Consider the following 22,039-nt stretch of genomic DNA (forward strand, 5'->3'; position numbering starts at 1 on the left):
AAAAAACAACTAGTAAATTTATTTACTTCGAAATAGTTTTAGTTTGTTTTGGCAACACACAAACAATTTTAGCGAAAAGTTTTACAAACTCCGCCCTATTTCTATACGATAACATATCGCGTCAATATTATTAAATACATACACAAATAAATTTATACAAAGGTACCTTACATTAGCGATAGGAACATATTAAACTGCGTTTTTTTCGATACTCTGGGGTTGCTTTAAATAACAATAAAAGTAACGGTGGAAATTTCATAGAAAATTAATATCACTTCTTGAAGAAATTACAATGTTGTGTATTAGTTTCATAAAGGGGGTTTCTTATCGTTTGCGTGAGAAAGGAGAATAAAAAACTTTTGAATTACCCAAAAGATGAAATTAGACTAAGCGATAATTTTTCATTGCGCCGAATGGAGCGAATTTTTTAATAAATCAAAAAACAATTTTCTCTTTATTTTTTATAAACAAATTCCACGGACACTGTCAAACCAAAGTTGACGTTTTTAAATCCACTTTCCAGTAAATAACACATTTTTTTAAATTTATTGTATTTTTTTTACTTTTGTGTTTTCTACATCATTCCAATTTGATTCTTCAAATAGAGTCATTGTTAATCCCTCAAACCGGATATTCTGCCAAGTGACGACAACATTTTGGACAACCCTCAAAATCGACATTATCGGTTGCTGTTTGTGTATTGTGCTATATCTGGACATAGGGCAAAATAGACCCAAGGTCGCGGTGTATTCCTCATTCATTAATCTATATCTGGACATCAAACAGTGTATTTTCCGTAACATAACATAATTTATTTTTAATGTTTTAAAGGATTGTCTGGATTTTTAACACAAGACTGCGCAAAAGATTTCGTACACACATACCTACAAATTTTAACACATTTTTTTTGTACTATGAAACTATAAAACAAATTTGAGAGAATCAAGCAAGTTTAGCGAATTAATAGTTATAATTTTTCAAATAAAAAAATCTCGTTGGCGCTTATTACTCTAAAATTATTAAAATGATTTAATAAAAACAGAGGGGCATGGAAATTTACTGATGAAACAGAATAAATTATAAAATAGGAAAAAATGTAAAACTTTCGAAAAATAATAAAAAAAACTAAATAAATCTTGCTGTTATATACTTAATTTCTATTATTTATTTGCATGCATTTTAATATCTAGCTAAGAAGTCTGAGTGCAGACGTGAAAACTTTTGTTGCTCGTCATCGACAACTTCTCTTTTGTCTTGCTCATTGTATTCATATTCGAGCACATGGTTGTGAACCATGGAAAAATTTTCAAAATCAAAATTAATGCCGAATTGCGTAGCAGCGAACTGTTACGAATAAGTACACAAAACGTGCCGCCCGAGCCCGAGTAACTCGGTGTCATTCGTCTCCCCTTGTTGCTCCTCGCCTACAAACTACGAGTTTCGGCAACAGAAGTCTCCTCGTATGAACCAGTACTAACATAATACATACATATTAACTTAACTATAAGCGCAATCATGTGCAAATAATTGCGAAAGTCACTTACTTTTCTATCACCAAAGCAGCATTAAAAGTTTTTCATGTACCTTTGCTAACTGAAACAAAGAAACAATTAAGAAATATATAGAAAACTCGTACTATCCAATACTAAGAGTAAATACAATGCAACAAAGTAAAAGAAAAATAAAATTAAAAATAATAAGTGCAATATAGAAAAAAATTATAAATAAAGAACAGATAACATAGCAAAGTAACTTAGCCAACTAATACATAATAAATATAAAACGTAATAATATAAACAGATACATACAAACATATATTTGAAGCAACCAGCTACACCGATACATTAGACGCGTATTCAATACGAGCAAAAACAAAAATAAAAAATTGAAAAACTAACTAGAACATAATAAAAAACTAGGCAAATAAAATTTACGTAATTAATATAAAAAGAAACATAAAAAACATTGATTTAAAGCAAAGTAAACAGTATTCTATCAAAACGGGGCAATGCAACGTAATACGCTTAATTATTTTAACAAATATCGTAACAATTACACCATAACCATATATTATTTTAAATATTCTTAGTTATATTTTTTTGTTAAACTCAAACTAAGTGCTTAATTAAACTACAATACGTCCACTTTTACGAAATTTATCCAGTCCTTCCAACATTTTTCCGCTTTTGTGTAAAAATTATTATTAATTTTTAGTTTTGCAAAAATGTATTTTAACACAATGGTATTTTTTTTATGCATTGCCCAAAAAAGCTTGAATATAGAAATACTTATTGAAAGCATACTTACATATTTATGAAACATATGGTAAAATTATTGTATGTGAAGTATGACAAGCAAAATATAAATATAATTATAAAGTTAATGTTAAATTAAAATAGTCGAAAGTCAACAGTTGGTACATATGTAAAAAACATTAATGCAAAAAACCATATGCAGAGAGACACGTAAGACAAACATAATAATTAACAGAAACTGAATTATAACATGAATATGAAAATGACTACAAATAAAATATATAAAAATAAAAATACATATATATGTATGTACTTTGTGTATTCTTGTGATGAAAGGGGGAGAAGAAGTTAAAAATCATCAAATTAAGACGCGTTTTAAAAGACCACCAACTTTTTTGTTAATTACAATCTCATTTCTAACTCTGTGTCTATTGGGGTAAAAATGTTAAATGACTCGCTTTCTTCTAGCGGTTTAATGCACCAAACACCTTAAAAACGTAAACCCCTTTAGTTGACGAAATGATTAAAAAATCAAAATTTTACAAATCGTAATCTGCGTTATGTCGTTATTTAAACCGGAACAGTGCTACACAATTTTGACGTCCTTTGCCGTAATCATTTAGAAAAAAATGAGTTGCCTATTTATAGGCGCGTTTTTTCATATTCATATAGAATTTCGTATTAAACATTTATTTCAGGCTTTAAAAATAAAAATTGATAGATTGATTCGATGTTCCATACTAGTATTCTCTACGAATATTGATCCTTAAATCACACATGAATTATCCGACAGCGCTACCAGAGGTTTCTGTTAAAAGTTATATTGGTTTCACGAATGGACACACAGCCGAAACCCTTATACACCCGCTTATTAATTTTTCAGTCATGTGGTTAATTAGTTACAACGTGTTTCCATGAAAATCGTTTCAATGTTTTATACTTTCGGGTTGCCTTCACTTACTGGAAAGAATATTTTACGTTCCAAACTTCAAAATTATAACGTCTGAAATAAATTCCAATCAGCTGTTTAGGTGTGCAGCTGTCAAAACAAGTACTACACATTTATCAGACTATTATCAGTGTAATTGGTCAATTTTGACAATTTGGTAAGTTTATTTATGATATTGGTAACTACATTTGCAAAATAAGTTGTTTTTGTCTTCACCAAAGCAATATTCGTAAAAGTTGAAAAAATAATTCAAAATGAAGAAAAAGGTGCTGCTTATGGGCAAAAGCGGTTCAGGCAAAACCAGTATGCGTTCCATTATATTTGCAAACTACATAGCTCGAGACACGACGCGTCTGGGTGCGACCAGTAAGTAAAATGAACAGACGCCAGAAATATTTGCAACTAATTAAAATATATTACTACCTTCTACTTAAAGTTGACGTCGAGCACTCTCATGTACGGTTTCTGGGAAATCTTGTACTCAATTTATGGGATTGTGGCGGTCAGGAGGGCTTCATGCAGCAATACTTTGCATCTCAGAGAGATAACATTTTTCGAAATGTTGAAGTCCTCATATATGTATTTGATGTAGAGAGTCGTAACTTGGAACTAGATGTGCACTACTATCAATCATGTTTGGAAGCATTGTTACAGGTATGCAACTTGGATTTTGAAATAATCTCATTGGAAAAATATTATTTTTTTTTGAAGAATTCGCCGGAAGCAAAAATATTTTGTTTGATACATAAAATGGATTTAGTCGCTGAAGAACAACGAGAATCTTTGTTCAAAGAGCGCGAAGAGGATCTCATTAAGCTATCCAAACCGGGAAATGTTACCTGCTTCCGTACCAGTATTTGGGATGAAACTTTATACAGGTAATATTAAACAGAAATTCAGTTTAAACTCAAGTAACTTTAATATGTTCGGCATATTTACACATAGAGCTTGGTCCAGTATAGTCACCATGCTTATACCCAATGTGGCCGTATTGGAGAACTCTTTAACGCATTTCGCAAATGTTATTGAGGCCGATGAAGTGTTACTTTTCGAAAAGGCCACTTTTCTGGTTATTTCACATTGTCAGAGCAAAAAAAACCGCGATTCACATCGTTTCGAGAAAGTCTCCAATATAATAAAACAATTTAAACTAAGCTGTTCGAAATTGGGCGCCAAGTTTCAATCGATGGAGGTACGTAATAGCGCCTTTGCAGCTTTCATAGATACCTTTACCAGCAATACATACGTGATGGTTGTCATGTCTGATCCAACAATACCTTCCGAAGCGACTTTGGTTAACATACGGAATGCGCGCAAATCTTTTGAAGAATTAGAGAATCCAAATAGCAACGCAATGAATCATCATCAGTATCACTGATATAGGATGTAGGTGCACTGCACTGTTAACGAGAGGATTTGAAATTGTTGCAAATAAGTGTGCAAATGTGTTTTTTTGTGATTTTCCTTCATTGTAGAGAAAAAGTTTTGAAATTTAGATTTGTAAACATTTATAATAAAGCTTGATTCGTACTGGAGCTTAAATTAAGTGTATAGAATTGGATAGAATTGTATATAAAGTAAAAATGCGAAAGTTATTGAAGAATTGTAAAACGATTTGCTTTGCAGATAAATTATGCATAAGTTAAAATGTTAATACATATAGAGTAACTACATAAAATATTTTCTTACATTAAAAACACAATTTAAGCTCCAAGACTGAAGAAGGTGACATTTTAAGAACGTAATCATTTACCATCTCAAACAACGCAGCTCAGCTTATTTCGTTCTCTCGATTTTCAGTACATATTTTTTATAGTTATTAATTGTTGCTTATTGAAGTTTAAAAAAATTTGAACGCTTTATTATATAAATTTAAAGTTTAGAGTACAGAAATGTCTTTATACATACATACATATATGCCACATATTTTTATAGTTATAATAATGGTGTGTAAAGCTATTATAATATGCTATCTTTACATTAATATAAGCGGTTAATAAATCATTTTTACAACTACACGACTTATTGGTTTTATTTTTAATTAGTAATAACATATATTTGAAGAATATATGTATATGTACTTTAGAGGTAATTTCTGAACAATTCGGAATTAATTCCATAATGCACTTACACTTACATATACATACACGCATTTATGATACAGTAAAGAAAATTAAAAATTTGTAAATTCAAAAATTTGGCTAGTATTTGGTGCTGCATTTATATGCAACTTATTCAGATTCCTATCACAGTCAACTTACATTTGTTGATTACTATACATATGTATTTACGCTACCTACATGCATATGGGTATTATATTATCTTAATATTACGGTCGTCATGAGTAATAGCGACGCACCTCTTCGGTCAACTTTCCAACTGTGCTCTCATCGACCGGAATGAAACGTTTAGCACCGCGACTGAAATAATAAACGTCACCAGTGTAAATGTCAAACCATAACGCATGAATATGGAGATCATGTGATTCAAGTCGCGGCTTCAAGAAGCCATATGAAGCCACATTCGATAACTGCTGTAACGTATTGATCTGCGACAATTTATCTTCTATGGCAAATTTATTTTCCGGATCAATATAAGCCACAAAGCGACGTAAAGGTGTTTCAGAAGAGAATATCAAAGGACCTTGCATGCCTTCTTTTTTCCAAGCTTTGAAATGATCAAGACTGCTGCTAGCGTGTGTCCACATCCAAGATCGTAACGGCGACAGACGTCTATTTAACTACACAAATTGGCTAAGGTAAGTAGACAGTCACACATTAACAACTTACTTGTGATGAGTATTCTTCATCCTGTAGTTTATATAATAGATTCATTGCCTTACAATCGCTATGTCCGCACACTATAATATGACGAATATCGTTGATGACACAGCCCAATTCCAGTGCAGCCGGCTCGCAGCTGAAATATTCATCCTGAAAGTGTTGGGCATGCGGTATCACATTTCCTGCGTTACGCACTGTAATGCAGATATAAGAATGATAAAAAAGTAAATTAATGATATCGCAAAATACGCTTATACATATTTATATATGTAGGTATAAAAAGCATTTATCGAAGGACTGTAATATATATGTATATACATACATAGTATGTATGTTGTTGTACACACCTACAAACATATCGCCGACGTGCGTATCTGTGTAGCGGGTTGGTATCATACGACTGTCCATGCAAGTGAAGAAAACTGCCTTAGGCTATGTTTGACCCATGCGATATGAAAATAAAATAGTTTAAAGTAAATTGAAGTATTATTATATTTTTAAAAAATTAAATACTTCTTTAACTATATTTACGTGCAGGCATAGATTTGTGGAAGTAATTTACAAGTTAATAAATAGCTAAATTAATTTTCATATGTGCAAACATAATTATTTTAAAAATTGTTAAAAATGCAATTAAAAAATTATTCGTGTGAAAATTTAAATGAGTTACGAATTTCTTCGTTTGTATACATTTCAAATGCTGTAAGGCGACAAATGTATTGCTTAGTCTGGTAATTTATCAATTTTTAATTGCTAATTATGTCATTTTTAAATTCTCAGTTATATTACTTAAATGAAAAAACCTGTAATAACTAACTCCAACCGTCATAATTGGAAAATAAACATTTTCTCCAATATGTAATTAATTCGTGACGATTTGAGCTTTGAAGTTTAAAGCCCTCAATATTAACCACATTTTAACATAAACTCATAGTCTTATGATAATATTAAGGGTATTATTTTGAGAACTTTGTATAAAAACTTAAGATACTCAGGTACTCTTTATATATACATATACCATATGTACATATGTACTTGAAGCCATAAATATTTTAATTCAACGTCTACCGGTTTTATCAATTTATTATTTAGTATTAATTTTACGTATGTGCATATCTATTTATGCTATGATATCCAGCCAGATAATAAATTTGATACGGATATGGTGTTAAATAGATTAATATAGGCACATTGCCAGACGTTTACATACATATGTATGTATGTCTACATTAGCTACGTACATATGTATATGTATGTATGTGCTTAGCGAAGATAACAAAAATAAGGGCTTATAAATCTTTTCCTGCTAATATACTTGAATCAGTGATTTTAATAACTTTTTAGTCCAGCGGTCTGCGTGCTGAAGATGAACACTTTTAGAAATTTTATTTATATTTGTTGTCAGATATTGTTTCCAACAACTTACCGAAGATTAAAAATTTTAGAGCAAAATTAATGTAAATATTATCAATTACTATCCACATGTACACAAGGAAATACATACATACCCACGTGTGTATGGACGTACAATAGATTTACTAACATAGGTGTATTTATTACTACATACTAATGTATTTCTAATTAGGAATATGTAGTTAAGAACTGGACTCACTTTACATTTTCCGAAAGAGGAAACTTACTATAAAAACCTTGAAGGTCCATATTCGACCAATTTGCCCTGTTTAATAAGTGCTTTGCGGCATACATATGTATGCTATAAATTTTGCAATTGACCTCTAACGTCAGTACTGTTTTGACATTTGTGTAGTAAACACAAGCGAAATACACGTAAATAAGCAATGGTACGCTACACTGCCTGCCTCAACCGATATGCTGAAGGATGCATTTCCCTGGCGCCTAATCTCCCGTTTTGGCGATTTGCACTGGCCAGCAAGATCGCCTGATTTGACCTCTCCAGACTTCTTTTTGTGGAGATTTTTGAAGTCGCGGGTTTATGTCAATAAGCGTCAGACTCTTGCAGCTCTTAAAGACAATATCCGTCAAGAATGTGAAGACCTATCGCTGGAAGTTCTAGCCAATGTAATGGAAAATGTCATAAAAAGGGCTCAAATGACAATCAACTGTGGCGGCGGTCATTTACATGATATCATATTCTCGACTTGATGTAAAAAATGTAAAAGACCAAATAAAAATAATCCACAAGCAGAGTCAAAGTTTTTCATTTTTTAAAAAAGTTTTTCATTTTCCAAAAAACAGCGGAAAGTTTTTTTTGCGCCATCTGTTATAATAAAAGATATTGAAACATTCCACCAACATCAAGTTAATCAAAACTCGCGTCTTATAAAATAACAACCAAACAATTGAAATAAGTTCCCTAGGAAAGTTTAAGTTTTCCTTACAACATAATTAAATCACTTACTGATGTAAATGTATACGCATTTTGCGTAAAGAAAAAGATTTATCTAACAATCATTTATGAAAATTGGATATTATTTACTTACTTTCTTTCTTTAAAAAATTAAATAAAGTATCTTTGTTTCAACTAAATGAAAATACGTGTATATATAAATATGTACGTATGTATATGTTATACCTACGTATAAACATAAGCAATATGTTAAGCATTGATAACATAAAATGCTCAAAACTTTCCGAAACGAACTTACATATTATATGTGAACATTCATTTATACATACTATCCCATAAGACAACAAAAAAATATAAAAGAAACTGATTTGATTGTGCTAGGTTCGAAAAATTATTGCTCATTTTTATTATACTCGAATTTTATTAACCATTCAAATCAGAACGGAAAATTTGCAAAAAAGATTATAATAAAAGAACATGCTACCATCGAATATATAAAACATATGTAAATATAACTATGTATATAAGTTATAATATGTTTGGTTTGGTAGAGGTCATGTTGCTCACATGCAAAATCATTTTATTTATTAATACATTTATATGTAGCTACACACAAATTATTGCAAACATTAATATCATTAATTTGTATGTTTATAAATATTGTGTTCACGTGCGACCAGCTGTATATGTGCATATATATACATATGTATGCCTGAACACGGTGTGCCTATTAAAAATGAACTCATCTATGCTATGTACGATATTTATACATACCTCAGGATGATCACGAACTTTTTGGAATTCCTTTACCATCTGTTCACGTGTCGTATTCCGATAACGCATAATACCACGCAATATTCGCTCCATATTCAAACTACTTTATTCGACCTTTTCACCAGCTTCTACACAAATATCCTTCAACACAGGGTAATAGGTAAAAACATAAATTCACGCATGCATATATACATACAATGTGAGTATATATTTAGTATGTATAAATAGTTGCTGTTTTCGGCTACACTTGTTAGTTATTTACATTTAGTTATTTTTTCGCCGCATTAAATTTATTTCGGTACTAATACGACTTGTAATAAATATGTAGCAGAAAAGTTCGAATACTTTATCAAAAATGAATGCACTCGAACCTTTTGCGACACTTTCATAAAGCTGACTGAACTGTTGGACGCGTAGTCGCGATTCTCCGGCCTCGCGAGACACTCATCCATTCAACTCGTGCATGTACATATTTATTTGGTTTTGTTGTGTTTTCCAATTTCTGCAATCGACTGTTCGTTCTAAACGTTAACACGCTAGACTTCTTTATACTTTTTATTTACATCCATTTTTTTCGTTCAGTAACGTCTGGAGAACAAGTTTTGCGTTGAAAGTTTAATGCTTTCTTTTCATTATTGTCTAGCAACTGTGAGAGTAATCGCATGTTTTGTTCACTACTACATTTTGCGGCCAGCCCACATTAATCTTGAGCAACTGTTCGCCTAAAGTTCACTCGTTGCGCATTTAGCGGCAAACTTGTTACTCGTTACCGATTCTAAACTAAACGGGCTGGAGCTTGTACTCTTATGCATACGTACGTATGTATGGATGTGTTTAACTACGAGTGCAAAAGCTACAAAACAATACCGTGAGACAGTGAGAGCACTCTTTAACATTATCTAACTTAGCTCTGGTCAATAGGCGTATACTTGTTCTCCAAACTCAGACGTCTAAGAGAGCTTTTTATGCCATGCACAACAATTACAGTTATAATGTGAAATTCGCCAATTCGTCTAAAAACATGTGTTCAAAATACCATTAATACTATATATTAGAACAAATAGTAAAGATTCGATTAAATTTTGATAAATGTTCCTTACAGATCAAAGTTAATGACTTAAGCTATCCATGGGACAAATCCTTACCAATTTAGAAACTGGATATGGCTCAAAGTTTGTTTCATAGGTTGAGGCATCAGATTTTCTAATTAATTTAATAATAATCCAAGGAAATATTTTTTGTTTTGTATTACTCGAAATGGATGTATAGATTTTCCCAAACTATACATTAAATGACTAAGTTTAACTTAGTTATAATGTAACAGCTAATTGCGAATATAAAAATATAAAAATTAATATATCCGATTCAACAAGAACAACAAAATTGGAAAAACCAAGCATCGACATTATAATTTTGATGTAAATTACAAAAATCTCTGGGATCTCCATTGATTTAATTTGGTGTTCAGTCTTAACATCAAATTCGAAAAAAATTTGAAAATTCTAATTTTTGATATAAAAAAACAAAATAATGCATATAATAACATATTCTGTATCACGTTTGAGCCTAAGCTTGGTCAGCACTTTGCTTATCCTTACATCATCTAAAATTGAAACTAATGTCTGTAAAATGCGTTTAGCAACTCCGAAATTAATATATAACACAATGGAATAATTTCAATGTTAATACTATTTCCTATAATCTCTTTAAAGGGTCAGTAGGGTAATCTGGCCTGTTTTTTTTTGACTTTTTTCATAGAAATTTTTATTCTACAATTGAACTAGGAGTGTATAAAAAAATTTTTTCGGAATTTTTTGATGACATCTGTCGGAGAAATGGCTGGGTGAATGAGATGCGTTTTTTCACTGGCAGACGTGATTTCTCATGTCTGGATCATCTGAAACACAAAAACCCAATTTATTCTTAAAACGTACGTAATGGTTATCGTCTCTACTAGAATCATGAAAAAAAAATGTTGATAAATAAAAAAGTAATTAAAGTTTTTTTTTTAATTTTTCCCCACGGTTTTTTACATAAATTTTGTCATAACATTGTCAATAAATTATAAAAAAATATAGGGACGACAGCCAGGCGTTTTGTGAACAATAAAAAAAAATAAGCAAATCGGTTAGTAGTTCGACCGGAATCATATCCGCCAGTTTAAAAAAGTGTGTCAAAGTTTGAGGTGTGCACTCCGAGTGCTCCGAACGTCGAGCAGTATTATTTTTGGGCCTTTTTCGAAATCTTCCAATGGCAAAGTGGGTTTCCACATCAAGAGGTTAGGGGTAGTCAGAGGCACGAAAAAATGAGAATTTTCGATATTTTTTTGCTATTAAATCATGTTATTTTACAAAAGTAGTAATATGGCATTATTATAGAATGTATTGACTTGAAGTCACGAAATTAAAAAAAAATATTTTGAAAGTTATAGTTGTTTGTGTTGACCCAGTTCCAAAGAAAGATACTTGCGGTGACAACCATAAGTCTTTGGAGTCAGCTATAGTCAATCGGAAAAAAAAAAATAAGTTTTATAAATAGATAATCCTGGGCCTGATCGAATGATTTTATTTTTACTTTTTCAAAAATTAACAAAATGGCGGCCTCTTACAATTTTTTCTAAATTTTTGGAAAAAAATCAACAGTTGGTTTTAAAAAATCGAAATTTAAAAAAAAATCCTCGAGATCAGGCCCGAGTTTATTATGTATTCTAAAAGCTGCTGAGCGGTTTTCGAGTTACAGTTGACACCAGTTCAAAAAAACATAGTTTTGAGAAAAACGTGTTTAAAGCTTGCCTTTTTGCTTTGAAGTGCCCGAGCTCTCTTTGTTATTTGTCGAATAACTCAAAAACTAATTATCGGATCAACGTGAAATTGTTAGAGAATATTTTTAAGATATTACACTTAACGAAAATGAAAAAAAAAATATTTTTTTGAAAAAAGATTACCCTACAGACCTTTAAATAAAATAATAATAAAAAAAAAATAATTAATTAAATAAATAAATAATAAATTAATTAAATAAATAATAAATTAATTAAATAAATAATAAATTAATTAAATAAATAATAAATTAATTAAATAAATAATAAATTAAATAAATAAAAAAATAAGAAATATGCAATAAGACAATAAATAATAAAAAACATATCCTAAGAAACATCAATTCAAATTTTATATTGAAATTACGATTCGTTTCATTTTGCTTTAGAGCTAAGGTTAGATTCATAAGCAATTCATAAGATCGTGAATTAACCTATGCATAAGTAGTCCTATATCATCATTCGAATATTTTTCAATAAATTTGCAATTCGAAAAAGTATAGTATGTCTTAGTTCATACATTCAATTTATTTATTTCCTTCTTTCTCTCTGCAATTTTTCGATATAATTGGATTTGTTTGTATGTATTTTGTTCAACATTTCTACGCTAATTACAAATTAAAATTGTTTTACTTGTGTATGCTTCAGCTTAAATGATGATGTTGATGATGGTGATGACGTCCATCTCCTTTACTTTTCTCCTGGGTAGCTAACGCACTCATCCGTTCGCCCATCGTTTCCACATCAACGTAACTTACAGTGCACTTTCGATTCGATTTTGTAATTTTACAACGCCTAAATGTCAATTTATTATAATAATTTTGTTAACATTTACCCAATAAATGATATTTTTATCAGTTGCTTCTCTTTTCCTCAATAATACTAAGCGTTTTAATAATGGTTATGTGCCAGCTGGTGCACATATAAGCACACATTCACACATTATATATGTTCCCTTCACTTTTAAGATCAACGACTTGTTTTATGCAATCTCTTATTTTTCTTCGCCTCAGTGCAACACGTTTAATGTATTTTCTTTATATTTTTACGTATGAATTGTTTTTCTTGTAATCTTTTTGGAGATCAGCTGCCGCGGCAAGCAAACGACGATATTGTGTGTTTTGTTTGTAATTTATTCTGATTTTTTTTGTTTACAGTTTCAATGTTACTGCAAAGTACTCGGTTAAATTTAACACAATTAACATTTTGCTATGTTTTGATAATATGTTATAATGTTTGCATTAAATGTGCCCTTTATGATCACTTTAGCGTAAATTTGTCATACGTCAATTGCCTTATTGTTTTGGGTGTTATTCAAATTATAGACTAATGCGAAACGTTAATGTTCCATTAGTGTAAGTGCAGCTAAAATGAGAAGAAAGGTAAATCATTGGTTAACAAAATACTTGCTTAGAATGAATAATACACACTCCAGAGGCGATTCTTACGTGAAGGTGGGCGACATGATGCATTTTCATTAGGTTGGAAGTTCAAAAAATCCCATATGAGAATGGTGTCATCGTGCGAACTACTGACAATCTGGAATTCATCGAATTGCAAGCGGAAAACACGGCCAGTGTGCTCCTGAAAAAATAAAAAAACATTGATTTAAATACGATAAAGAAAAGAATAATTAGAAATAGATGTACGTTGTACTATTACTACTACTACTATTATTTTTAATTTAATGGGTTATTATTTTTCACAAAATATCTAAGCTTCATTGTTATTCTTATTTATTTATATCATAGCCAAAAACATTCATCGTCCGCAGCAGTTTTCAGAAAAGCCGACAAGGACACTATAAGCAGCAAAATGTTTGTCATTCTTGTAATTTGTTGTAATCATTAACAATTTGCTGCCAGGCAATGAAATGCTCAGCTATTTCCTTTGTTTATCCTATCGATTTCATACAGTCATCTATCTTCAGAAATTTTTTTGTCTAACTACGATATTTACACTTACCACCAAGGTATTCAAGCAAAGTGTGTTTGCCTGTGCGCGCGGATCTAACGCCGCAACCAAGTCCCAAACTTTTATTTTACCGTCATAGGCGCCGCTGACAATCCGTTTCGAATCGAAACGAATGCAACGTACCAGTTCATCATGACCCTCCAACACACGCAAACAAGCACCGCATTCAATATCCCATAGTCTGAAATAACACAAAAATTAAAGAAATTTTACTAAATCGGAAAAGTATAACGGAATTAACTTCTTACACACCTGATTGAGTTATCAGAACTTCCACTGACCACTAAGCGATCTCTATATTGCAGACACGCGATGCCGCGCTTATGTCCATTCAATGTGCGCACAAATTCACAGCTTGATGTTGACCACACTTTAATGGTGCGATCACCGCTGGCTGATACAATGTACTTCTCATCGAAATCCACCACATTAACGGCGGCGCGATGACCGACCAATACACGTCGCAAGGTGATTTCGCTGGGCGAGGTCATATCCCACACAGCAATCGAACGATCCTTCGAGCAGGTTACCATCATGCCATTATTGAAACGTAAATGAAGCACAGCTTCACAATGATGAATCAACGTGTTAACCATTTCGCCGGTGTTGACATCCCAAACGCGTACCGTCGAATCTGACGAACCGCTAATAATGACTTTATCGTCATACTGAAGACACAAAACTGAACCGGTGTGACCAGTCAAAGTCTATATTAAAATGTGTAAATAATTATATAAAATTTTAAATCGTATATTTAGAAAATACCTTAACACACTGCAAGTCCGTGCGGTCCCATATTTTAATGGTATTATCACGCAGACCAGACACAATCTTCTGATCGTCATACTGCAGACAATAAACACCCTTTGAATTCTCAGAACGGCAATTAATGCGACGTAACATGTGACGACCGCTACGCCAATTGTTCTCTATGCTCTCAATATCCTATTTAATAAAAAAAATAAAATAAGTATGTGTTATACAGTAAACGAGAGTAAACCCACCTTCATTATAGTGGGATATAGTTCGCGATAGAAGGAGTGTGGCCTGTGAGTAGTGCCTGGACGCGGCTTGAAGAGATATTGCATCCAACCTCGACGCTCTGCCAATCCACGCCATAAAGAATCGGTACGTGCTTTGCGCTCGATCAGCTTCTTCCAGAGCATACCTTCGGAGATAACACGCAGCCATTCTTTACATACCAATTCGGCGGACTTGAGCGAATCTGCATCCAAATAGGTGAGTATGTTTTCGGCAATGTGGTCGAGGCCTTTCTCTATAATTAACAGAGTAAAAAAATAAATATTTGAATTTAATATTAAATATAGAAATAGGGGTAAGGATTTAAAGAATTATAAGAATATTACGTATGAGTTTTGTAAAGCTTCGGTGGTTACAAAAAAGAAAATATAGCATGTGCTCAATTCGCCTAGTTTCAGTATCAACGATGATTTCGAGTTTCCCTTATTTACACACGCACAATTTGTATTACAAAGGTAGTAAGTAATGAAAATTACTATTATGCACCATAAAAAGCAAACGCAATAGGTGGCAATACATATGTAGTTGCATATACTACACATGTTGTACATTCTTGTTTATGTGTATAGTATATCTTCCTATAAACTGTGCCGTATATGTGAAACACGTTAACCCAAAATTATACATATTGTGGAGAATATCTGCATGTGGAGCAGCATTTCACCAATTTCACACACACACATACATTTCTACATAAAGCTAAACATCCAGACAGTGAACCGAAAACAGTGAATAACCGAATAACCAAGAAACTAAAGAGTAGACTTGACGCACCGTGCCGTCAGTCACATCACGATTAACCCAATTCCATCTTTACACTTAGCTTTGCACTTTTTACTTTGTTAACGAGTCAGTTCATTAAATACGAATAAGATGTGTATGTAAACCATACAAAGCTGAGATATACAGATTATGGGATTAAAAATTATATTTTTATTTTGTGATTAAAAATAGAAAATTGAAAATTTTATTTTTGAATATAAATGAAGTACACAAACGAGAAAAAATGTTAATTCTAAAACAATTTATATATTTTATGCATAATTATATGCTTGGGGTTAAAATTTTCCTTTTTTATTTTTTAATTGCATTATTTTTTTAAATTCGATTTTTGGTATTAAATTTTTTTATTTTTTAACCCGGTATGTGAGATTATATTTTTTTAACCCTATATTTGCGATTACAAAGTAAAAAAATATTATTTCAATTATTTTTTAATTAATTTTTGGCAACCCTATGTTACAATTGAATAAGAAAAAAAAATTTCATAAATTTGTTTATATTTATGCAGTATAGTGAATACTTTATCACATCTGATTCATTCGCTTTTCATTGCATGTGGTTTAAAAATATGCGCCACCAATACAATATAAAAGCGTCATCGACTGAGATATTCCATTTTTTTCATCATCGCAAAACATTTAAACTGTTATAAAGCAAAAAATGCAAATATTTATATTTATTTATAGTAACTGTTTAGAACCGTAGGCTAAAATTTGAGTAAGCCAATAATACTCTGAAAGTCGTATGTCAAATTAGAGATTTTTTTCATATTTTTTTTTCTACTAAAAACAGTTTTAAAAACATATGCAACTTGAACGAATGATGCTTTCCCAACATCTCAGTCTTACCAAATGTAGGAGCGCCCAAATTAAATATGAATGACAGTTGGGGAAATTGAAAAATCAAATTTTCCAATTTTTTGGATTTATTTATATTCAAAATACATTTCTTATTTTTAAATTTATAATCATTAAGCAGAGGTACTATATAAACTCTACCGACACACTCGGTGCCAAAATAATTGATCAAATTATAAGGATAAAATTGTTTATATAAAATACAAAATCGCAATAAGAAAACTACACGAACATTGGATAGTTTAGAAGAGAAATCATTATACATAGATACATAGAAATTGAATTTAAAATATGTATATGGAGGCTATGTAAATGTAGATTATCAGTTTGTTGTACGCTGCGTTGCAAATATTATTTTTGTATACGAAAGTGAAGTGAAACTAAGATTACATCATCTACAGAAAAGTGAAAATATGATATGTAACACACACACACACCTGCAAATACATACATATATGTTCATATGTATGTATGTATTATACTAGCATTTATGCAGATGACCACTAGAAGTGATAACGCAAAAAGTCATTGTCTGCACATCCGGGTAAACTAGAGTTGATGTTGCTCAAAACTTTAAGCTACCGCTACAGACTCTATGTATGTCCGACTTTTGTTATAATCTGCACAACTCGGATGACTAGAGAAGCTTTTTAGCTTGATATTATTGAGTTTTAAATACATATTTACAACAATATTACCAATTCACAAAATCTTTGTAAAATACGTTAAAATAGAATAGAACAATAAAAAGTTTGAATAAAATATTTAATTTTTATATATGAAAAAATATTATTTAAAATATGCCGTTTTTTGCATGATGAGACCCAAGTGACCTCGTATTTAAATTATTGTCAATACCTGAAAATATTTCACCACTATTGAACCTCACAAATTGAAAGAGTAATACCTGAACTTAACTCTTCCTTATTTGTTTCACAAATGAGATTATCATAAATAATTACGGTATATTTTAATATTTCTTATCCCAGTGGGAATGGTTACAATGCATTATTGGTTATAAATACTTAATGTGAACATATATGTATGTATGTTTATATACATAAATATGTGCACATATCATGTACTCAATATAAAATACATTCATATATACATACATATGTATGTATACATAAGTATACTTCATGAATTTAATTACACAGCGTTAAGTTTGAAGTTTACTTTTTCTTCCTCCATTCGTTTTGAATTTCAAGGTAGCTATTATGAATTTTTCAGCGGAACAATGAACGATTTCCAAGTATAGAAATCTTTACTCATTGCATGTACAAATGTACACAAAAGTTTATTTTTTATATAAGTTTATAAATAAAATAACAATTCGGATCACTGACTAAATGGCATCAATATATGAATAAAATAACAACGACTTGCTAGAGGATCATTTTATGATGTTAACCCATTTGGAACCTGTTATTGCATACGAGAATAAAAGAAAGTATCACACTGAGAATATTTTCAGTACTTAGAAAGCAAATGAAAAAAAGAAAATTACGCAAAGGAAAAGTGGTTGACTTTGGGCATGCGGAAGACACCATTTTAAAATATATTTATACAAATATCAGTACAACATATTCCCAATTATTTAGCTAAAAATTTTGGTTATATAGTTTTATAGTTAAAACTCAATATTTTCTTTGTTATAGCGTTAGATTCAGTTGCACTCGAGCTACATACATACGTATGTACCATATATTATACATACAAGAAGATCGATTGCAACAAGCAATAAATATATTTTATAATAAAGAGTATGTTGCAAATGCGACTCAATCTATTATTGATTATATATGAATTGTATATTCAGGACCAATTCTTGTTCTTGGTAAACATAAGTTTGCATGTAAATCTGATAGTTGCGAATTGTTACTAGTTTATAAACGAAAATAGGAGATACATATGTACATACATCAGAAAACATTGCAATGCTAAGCAAATTACAAAGCCCCAAGGTAAGTGGCATACGCGCACGCACACACACATTATAGGCACTTCGCAATGAACGTGTTGCGTCAGTGGTTGCGCTACTTTTAACAGACAGTTAAAGATATATTAGAAGTAAAAATACTTATAAATAAATATAAAAAACTACGTTTCTTAATATTGCTTTAATTCTGATTTATACATGTATATAAATCGATTAAGTCCACATACTCTTGCGGTGCAAAGTGTATATAATTGGTCACTTTCTTTTTAAATAAAAAGCATTGACAAAGAGCAATTCAGACTACAAACACTGTAAAACGAACTTCTGGGTACTAATTAGTTTCTTTCAATAAAACATTCCATTGAATTACTTGACCAAAACCCTTGACCTTGACTTACTTACTATATGTATATGTATGTATATTTGCGAATAATGCACGATTTCTAAAATCCGCAGATTTTCCAAATATTAATCTAAATTGTTATTTTCAATTATTTCATTAATAATGTATTTTCTGAATTTCGATGTAATGTGCGCCATCTTAAATAAAGAAACTCTATTGCTCAACATACATAATTATGTACATATACATGGACATGGATTTGTGCATTGGTATATATCTTTAGTTTTTATAGTAATATCGGTATGCACTTACTCGGCAATAATGTGATGAAATCACGCTGCAACATCGGTTTAAGGAACGCATTTATGTGTCCATGTTGGTAGTGGCACATGCGCGCAAGAAGCTGTTCCACGAATTCAACCTGATCCGCTTCGTTCCATTGCGAGAAGTAGGTTAAGCAGGTCTCACGTTCATTTTGAAATATTTGCGTTGATTCTTTCTTACGGACGGGATCATACAGCATTGTTGACGTGAACTATCATGATGTTTATAATTTTGTATGAAGATGTATGAAAATAGCCACAATAAATTATCGTAGTCATTGATGAGCAGTAGTTACCAAAGACAGTAAAACAATCAAATGTAATTTGCAAATAGAAAAGAGAAAATCTAGTTTTAGAAAATATCAAATAAATCTGAATGCACTAAGTAATTGTGTAAATTTTACTTTTTTTTGATTTTTTTTATTTTAAACATAGTATAAATATATAAAACAAAATAGTTATATAAGCAGTCTATATGTACATGCAAACATACTTATAGATTTCATATGCACCCTTGCGACAAAAAAATACTAGATTAGTATACATATGTATACGACTTTCTTTATGAATAAATGAACTCTTGTAACCTACATTTTACAATATCCTCTAAATTTTGTTTATTTACGTATATTGTATTTATAAAATACATATATACTTTTGTCAGTTTAAATTCATTAATCCCGTTTATAAAAATATTAAAATTTATCTTATGCAGTTAAAATATTTTTAGAACAGTTCAAAATTAATACGACGAAAATACGAAAAAAGTTAAACTCAATATACCAAGTAGAGGTGACAGAATTGTAAACTTTATAAGCATTCACATAACAAGGAGTTTGCTAAGCTATAAGAATTTTGAGAAAAATTAGCACTAGTAAACAAATTGGGATTCACGTAGATATATTAAAAAAAAAATATAGCAAAAATATATGAACCAATTATAACTACACAACACTCGGCTAGTTTTCATCGCATTTCAATAGCCGCCTTTGTAATTTTATAACTTCTGTCATATAAAGTTGACCGAAAAATGTTATACACCATTGAAATGAGATGAAAATGTGATATATTGTACACATCTGTATAGTTTATTAAGAAAATTTCATACTGTAAATAATGAAATTTTAAATTAAATCAGATTTTTACTTATGACTGACTGACTACTTATGTTTAATCTGATACCCGAATCAAAAAGTCTATATGATTATATGCATAAGCTAGTTTGGTTGATTGAAGAAACAAATATATTGTAAAATCAAATATTTTTATTGCTTACGACTTTGTCTAATTTATCGAATTTCTTAGGACCTATAATTTGAAATTTTATCATTATTTAGTAAGAGATATTGAACGAAATAAAAGTCAAGTACTTATGAAAATAAATTAAAAAACATTTCACATTCCGTATTTATTATTATTTACGAATTAAACTCCAGAATAAACTTAATACACTCTAGTAGCAACAGTTGCACAAATCCCATTTTTGAACATAAATTGCAGAAAATCAATTCAAAATCTATACAATGAACATTTAAACCGAAATAATTTATGGTTCCATGCTTATTAACATAAAGCACACGCGTATATAACGAATAAGATGAATTTCAATAGACTTGAACTGCTTTTGATCAATAAGTCAGGGCAGTTTGATGGCTGTGCCATAAGCTAAATGTATAATATTCACTATTTAATATGAATGCAAATATATTAAAAAAGGTTTCTTCAATTAATGATTGATAATTCAAAGTTTATACACAATATAATCACATATGTACATGAAAAACAAGTTTATATATTATAGGCAATATTAATAGTCAAAAGAACAAAAATAAAATTTGTAAAATGTTTTTATAAAATTAAAAGTGGTTAACAAAACTTACAGCTTGCGAATTTGAGTTGGTCTCGTCCATAATTTTGTCAGTCTCCATTTTAATCATTTTTTGCTTTATAAATTTTTCAAAATCCTTCTTTGTTTTATATTTTTATTTTTGACACAGCACACACACACATATATATAGCATATGACTGTCGACGTTATTCCTCTTTCTTTTTATTTTCCATATGCAATAATCAGCAACGGGTAACGAGGATAGATAATTCAATTCCTACGATCCCAGTAAAAATTCGTTCACGAAATCCAAATATTACAAAAACACATGCGCACTCTTTACAACGTCTGCTTGTTTCACTCCCGCTTGTGACTATAACAAACCACACTAAACGTATTAATGCCTTTCGTCCGCTCTAACGCAATTACAATTGACGTGTAGCGCACAAAGTACTCGCTCAGATCCTTTGTTTGCGTTCACGAACGCACGTTTGTTAAGTGCACACGTACACCAGGAAACACAGCTAGCTCTCTCGTTTAAGCAAACATTCAAGGTTTTTACCTATGCAGCCATTATTGAATGGGTTTACAACTTGCTCTTTCTCACTTGCACAAGCGCAAGTCATTTAGCAAAGCGAAGAAAACTTTCCGAGTAATCAATTCCGTTGTTAATATAAATAAAGAAATAACTCACACTTAGTTCAACGTTTGATTTTACTTTCTTCCACTCACGTAAAGTGAAATTACAGAAATAAATATAATTACTCCTACTTCTTAATTTTTTTTATCGAAGCAGCAAAGAATAAGTGATGATTGCTCGCAATAAACGACACGACTGAAAAATTTACGTGAATGAGAATTGTAACCAACTTCGCTGCAAAGAAAGAAACATTCACAATAACTAAAGCCACTTAAAAATTATAAAAATGGATTTGTTAATATTTTCATACGTTTTTTTAAATATAGCATTTTTAATATTGAATACATCTTAATTTAAACAATGTGGATATTAATTCTTAAATATTTCTTGGGCTGGTATC

General features: G+C 30.7%; 3 protein-coding genes across 5 annotated transcripts; 1 reads left to right on the forward strand and 2 right to left on the reverse strand.

The window, feature by feature from the left end:
* Nucleotides 1–3,204: 3,204 nt before the first annotated feature.
* Nucleotides 3,205–5,222, forward strand: LOC105231568 (ras-related GTP-binding protein A). Its single transcript, XM_011212928.4, has 5 exons — nt 3,205–3,361; nt 3,426–3,570; nt 3,641–3,858; nt 3,916–4,082; nt 4,150–5,222. Exons 2-5 carry the CDS (start codon nt 3,459–3,461, stop codon nt 4,580–4,582), a joined length of 930 nt encoding a protein of 309 aa, XP_011211230.1. The 5' UTR covers nt 3,205–3,361; nt 3,426–3,458; the 3' UTR covers nt 4,583–5,222.
* On the reverse strand, nt 5,212–12,030 carry LOC105231566 (beta carbonic anhydrase 1). Of its 3 annotated transcripts, none has more exons than XM_049461178.1 (5): nt 9,462–12,030; nt 9,091–9,231; nt 6,335–6,419; nt 5,994–6,181; nt 5,212–5,944 (listed from the first exon to the last, which is right to left on the reverse strand). In XM_049461178.1, exons 2-5 carry the CDS (start codon nt 9,181–9,183, stop codon nt 5,543–5,545), a joined length of 768 nt encoding a protein of 255 aa, XP_049317135.1. In that variant the 5' UTR covers nt 9,184–9,231; nt 9,462–12,030; the 3' UTR covers nt 5,212–5,542. The 3 variants fall into 3 exon arrangements, with proteins under 3 accessions (XP_049317135.1, XP_049317134.1, XP_029408467.2); XM_049461177.1 differs by having other exon boundaries at nt 9,287–12,030; XM_029552607.2 differs by having other exon boundaries at nt 9,091–12,029.
* Nucleotides 12,031–12,415: 385 nt separating this feature from the next.
* LOC105231565 (F-box/WD repeat-containing protein 11) lies at nt 12,416–21,848 on the reverse strand. Its single transcript, XM_029552606.2, has 8 exons — nt 21,052–21,848; nt 19,161–19,383; nt 14,887–15,158; nt 14,648–14,827; nt 14,135–14,589; nt 13,874–14,063; nt 13,357–13,492; nt 12,416–13,273 (listed from the first exon to the last, which is right to left on the reverse strand). The coding sequence occupies exons 1-8, from the start codon at nt 21,106–21,108 to the stop codon at nt 13,248–13,250; spliced, it is 1,539 nt and encodes a 512-aa protein (XP_029408466.1). The 5' UTR covers nt 21,109–21,848; the 3' UTR covers nt 12,416–13,247.
* Between the last annotated feature and the right edge of the window lie 191 nt (nt 21,849–22,039).

The sequence above is a fragment of the Bactrocera dorsalis genome, unplaced genomic scaffold (genome assembly GCF_023373825.1).
Source record: "Bactrocera dorsalis isolate Fly_Bdor unplaced genomic scaffold, ASM2337382v1 BdCtg011, whole genome shotgun sequence".
In the NCBI taxonomy this organism is placed as follows: domain Eukaryota; kingdom Metazoa; phylum Arthropoda; class Insecta; order Diptera; family Tephritidae; genus Bactrocera; species Bactrocera dorsalis.

Coding starts and splice junctions, on each gene's coding strand:
- LOC105231568 (XM_011212928.4), top strand. CDS start 3,459: ATGAAGAAAAAGGTGCTGCTTATGGGCAAAAGCGGTTCAGGCAAAACC. Junction 3,859..3,915: donor GTTTGGAAGCATTGTTACAG/GTATGCAACTTG, acceptor TTTTTTTTGAAG/AATTCGCCGGAAGCAAAAAT. Junction 4,083..4,149: donor TGGGATGAAACTTTATACAG/GTAATATTAAAC, acceptor ATTTACACATAG/AGCTTGGTCCAGTATAGTCA.
- LOC105231566 (XM_049461178.1), bottom strand. CDS start 9,183: ATGGAGCGAATATTGCGTGGTATTATGCGTTATCGGAATACGACACGT. Junction 6,420..9,090: donor AAGTTCGTGATCATCCTGAG/GTATGTATAAAT, acceptor GGTCAAACATAG/CCTAAGGCAGTTTTCTTCAC. Junction 5,945..5,993: donor ATGAAGAATACTCATCACAA/GTAAGTTGTTAA, acceptor CAATTTGTGTAG/TTAAATAGACGTCTGTCGCC.
- LOC105231565 (XM_029552606.2), bottom strand. CDS start 21,108: ATGATTAAAATGGAGACTGACAAAATTATGGACGAGACCAACTCAAAT. Junction 19,384..21,051: donor CCAACTCAAATTCGCAAGCT/GTAAGTTTTGTT, acceptor ACATCATGATAG/TTCACGTCAACAATGCTGTA. Junction 14,828..14,886: donor TATATCCCACTATAATGAAG/GTGGGTTTACTC, acceptor TTTATTAAATAG/GATATTGAGAGCATAGAGAA.